At 34.0% G+C, this 954-nt stretch overlaps 1 protein-coding gene across 1 annotated transcript in view; it reads right to left on the reverse strand.

Moving 5' to 3' along the window:
• The window catches only part of LOC107577108 (uncharacterized), a gene marked incomplete at its 5' end in the record, with an annotated part of 5,705 nt that overhangs the window by 1,856 nt on the left and 2,895 nt on the right, over positions 1 to 954 (reverse strand). The window contains one exon of the mRNA XM_016263220.1: positions 201 to 299. Coding sequence (XP_016118706.1) covers positions 201 to 299 — 99 coding nt within the window. The remainder of the gene's footprint in view (positions 1 to 200; positions 300 to 954) is intronic.

Here is a 954-nt window from a genome sequence, read left to right on the forward strand (position 1 = left end):
ATAGCAATAATACACTTATTTCCTAAAAAAAACTTTGAGAAAACGTTCACTGATATCTGAGGCAGAACACTGATAAGTAGAAGTAGCAGTTATTATGCAGCACAATCCATTATGTTGTGACTACTTGGAAAAACAAGTGACCAAATGGTGTTGAATTGAGAATTTCAAAGTTTAACGAGTGAAAAAAAGCTCAATTGTACCACTGATCAAGCAAGTTGTGGGTGAATCTTGTGTAGTTAGGTTTTGTGTTGGATTCTGCATCTGTGGCTGTGTCGGATATTCCGGGGTGCTGTTGGCATCTGTAGAGTAAAAAACAACAGTGAAAGTTGTTAAAACTGTGAATCTCTTGTGTCATTCATACATTTCAATAACAGATTATGAACGTGGGTAATTCAAATGTCTTGACAAACGCTAACGGCTTACGGAAAAGGAAACGGAGATGGAATTCTACAGCTGTTGCCGAAATTGTAAATTTGGTTATTGGTATATGTTGTTTTTATGTCCCACAAACATCTGATCTGAATAAAGCCATAATGTAACATAATAAATAGTTTGTGCAAAGAATTTTTCACGGTTTATATTTATAGAACAAACTCAAAGAAGTGCATTCATTTTTAATGACAAACTGTTTTATCAGCAGAACAATTTCGGTGAAAAGTTGATGTAAATATGTAATATTGGTCTAAATATTTGATTTGTCCTTGTCTGCTTTAATGACAGCAACACTTGATCCATGAACTCATTACATTTGCATGAGAAACATGATCATCATGTTCTCCAGCATTATTGGAGAATCATTGGAGAGATCCAAAGAGCATAATGCTTAAATGGAAGAAATCAAATCTGAATATTTGCACAAAGGAGTTAACATGATCAGTGTCACAAATGTACATATTTGATTCATGACCTAGAAATACACTCTTAAAAATAAAGGTGCTTCACGATGCCATAGAA

The sequence above is a fragment of the Sinocyclocheilus grahami genome, unplaced genomic scaffold (genome assembly GCF_001515645.1).
Source record: "Sinocyclocheilus grahami isolate Dianchi unplaced genomic scaffold, SAMN03320097.WGS_v1.1 scaffold5143.1, whole genome shotgun sequence".
NCBI lineage: Eukaryota > Metazoa > Chordata > Actinopteri > Cypriniformes > Cyprinidae > Sinocyclocheilus > Sinocyclocheilus grahami.